Source organism: Babylonia areolata, chromosome 16 (assembly GCF_041734735.1).
Source record: "Babylonia areolata isolate BAREFJ2019XMU chromosome 16, ASM4173473v1, whole genome shotgun sequence".
In the NCBI taxonomy this organism is placed as follows: Eukaryota; Metazoa; Mollusca; class Gastropoda; order Neogastropoda; family Buccinidae; genus Babylonia; species Babylonia areolata.
In genome coordinates this window covers 18,127,123-18,129,835 of record NC_134891.1, presented here as the reverse complement: position 1 = coordinate 18,129,835, position 2,713 = coordinate 18,127,123, and the positions used below count along the sequence as shown (strand labels likewise).

At 46.4% G+C, this 2,713-nt stretch overlaps 1 protein-coding gene across 1 annotated transcript; it reads left to right on the top strand.

Moving 5' to 3' along the window:
• Positions 1-1,829: 1,829 nt before the first annotated feature.
• Positions 1,830-2,342, top strand: LOC143290986 (histone H1, sperm-like). The gene has a single exon (XM_076600572.1). The coding sequence runs from the start codon at positions 1,830-1,832 to the stop codon at positions 2,340-2,342; it is 513 nt and encodes a 170-aa protein (XP_076456687.1).
• The last annotated feature ends 371 nt before the right edge of the window (positions 2,343-2,713 follow it).

The following is a 2,713-nucleotide window of genomic DNA, read 5'->3' as shown; positions in this document are numbered from 1 at the left end:
GCCGCTCGTGAGGTGCGTGTGTGTGTGTGTTAGAGAGAGAGAGAGAGAGAGAGAGAGAGAGAGAGAGAGAGAGATAGAGATAGAGAGAGAGAGAATCAATGCGTGAATGGTCCATCCATCGAGCTCAATATTCGAGCTCCTATTCAGCTCAGTGGGTCCATCTGAAGTGCATGTAAGGGAGGCTGTCGAAAAAATCCCTCTGATTTTGTCACTAACTTGGTTTGCTCCCTTAGTTGAAAAAGTTGAAACTCGACGTCCTCGGCCTACAAAACACATGTAGGTATGCCTTAAGATATCACACACACACACACACACACACACACACACACACACACACACACACACACACACACACACACACACACACACACATCACATTCACACTGACACTACCACAATGAAGTCTGTCAGTTTCATGCTCGCCTGGTTAGGCCGAAAATCCGCCATCTTTGATCAGGCACGTCTACATTCCTTGACAACTTTGATACAGTTCTGCTGTATCTCACAATCCTTTCCAACATAAATAAGAAAAAAACATGCTACATATACACACATTTTTAAAGCAAATACAGACACGTTTCTCTATAAACAACAGTCAGTCAGTTAACACTGTGACCCCTCTGACCGAAACCGTCAGCAGTCGAACGACCGCCTTTTCGTTTGAAATTGTACCGGGATGGAGGAGTCAAATTATTATACTCCGTACAGGATGTGATCCCATCCTGGATTATATGATATATGCTGTTGGTTATGAATGTGTGTGTATGTTTGTGCTTCTTGAACCGTACGTCTGTGTGTATTTTGATATGAATGCTGAATGGAATGACACGTCAGCACAGAGGCTGTTGTGTGTCGGCGATTTGAGGGAAAAGCAAACCATTGTTTCTGCTACCATTCCTGAATACAGTGCTCCCAAACCCATTCATTCTCAGACATTATTGTATTCTACGTGTGTTTCGTTCATAGATGGTTTATGCTAATATCGTGAAACGGGTGTGCTGAAATAAAAATTGTAGGGCTGTGCGGCAGGAAAGAACGACGCCATTGTCAGTCGTTCGAAGTCTGCGTCGAAAACACCACAAAGAAAATGTCCAAAAAGAGACCTAAAACCTTCACACACTGACTAAAAATCTACCAATATTGTTTCCTAAAGACTGGAAAAACATCATGATTCAATAAAAAGGTATGATTTGTCCTAGATATAGACGCAAATGTGAATTGAAAAATTTACTAAGCACAAAGAGGGACTGGGACAATGGCCAACCAGCTCCAATTTGTGTTTTGTGTAGGTCAGAAAACTGCTTCAAACTGCCCTCACACAGCGGTCAAAGGCAAACAACTTATAAAAATCAATAGAAGACAGTCACAGGAATTTGTTCATCACGTCTAGGGACAGACTGAAGCAAAATCCAGGGTGAAATTAATAATTTTGTTGAACGAACTCGTTTCAGTTGGTCCCAAACATCAGCTTTATTTACGATTTTCTTTTCACCAGAAGCATATTACGCTTTACTGTATTCATCAAAAGAAAGCTTATCTTTTGCCATTTCCAGTGACATGCATTATGTGTGTGTCCTGGGTGTTGTTAATCAACGAGAAGTCATGAAACAAACGTCAACAAACACAAACTGGTGCTGTCGAGGCCTGACGAGGGCCGATTTGCTTGCCGCGGCGCGCTGCTGTCATTGCAGTTCGTCTGGCTAGTATAAATAAGGAAACGGCAGCAGCGGTAGCTATATTCGCTTTATCGTCTTGCCAGAGGAAAGATCTCAGCGATCTCCAGCGACTTTCTCCTTGTTACAGTACCTGGTACACTTCAATCCAGCATCATGTCTGACGCCGCTCCTGCTCCTGCCAAGAAGGTCGCCAAGCCCAGGAAGCCTGCCAAGCCAGCAGAGCACCCCAAGTACAACGTCATGATCGCCGCTGCCGTTACAGCCTTGAAGGAGCGTGGTGGTTCCTCCCGCCAGGCCATCCTCAAGTACATCATGGCCAACTACAAGGTTGGCAGCGAGGTGACCAAGATCAACGCTCGTCTGAAAACTGCCCTGAAGGCTGGAGTGAAGGCTGGCACCCTCAAGCAGGCCAAGGGCACTGGAGCTTCTGGCTCTTTCCGTCTGGGAGAGAAAAAGGTCGCTGCCAAACCCAAGAAGGTGAAGAAGCCCAAGGCTGCCGCTAAGAAGCCCGCAGCCAAGAAGGCCAAGTCCCCCGCCAAGAAAACTGCAGCCAAGAAGCCCGCTGCCAAGAAAACCGCTGCCAAGAAGCCCAAGTCTCCAGGCAAAAAGGCAGCCAAGTCTCCTGCCAAAAAGGCGGCCAAACCCAAGAAGCCCGCCAAGAAGTGAACGGCCATGCCCGGTCCTTCTCCTTCATCCCCGTTTCTCTTCTCTCTCTCTGTCTCTCTCCATAGGCCCTCCCCTGGGCCATACGTCTTCCCAAGTGGGTTGGACATCTCGTTGCGCAAAGTTGATTACTTGTCTCTCTGTTGTCATTGTTCCATGTTTTCTGTTCCACTATATAGTTTTCATTGCTCAGTGTTTTGAGTAAATGTGACTCGGTCAATGGCTTTGATCAGAACACTCCACAGCTTAAGTACATGGCACTAGCTCGCGCATAACAAACACACACACACACACACACACACACACACTGGGTAGCGCTGTACTGTGCGGATGTACTCTCTCCATGGGAAGCAGCCCGAATTTCATACAGAAAG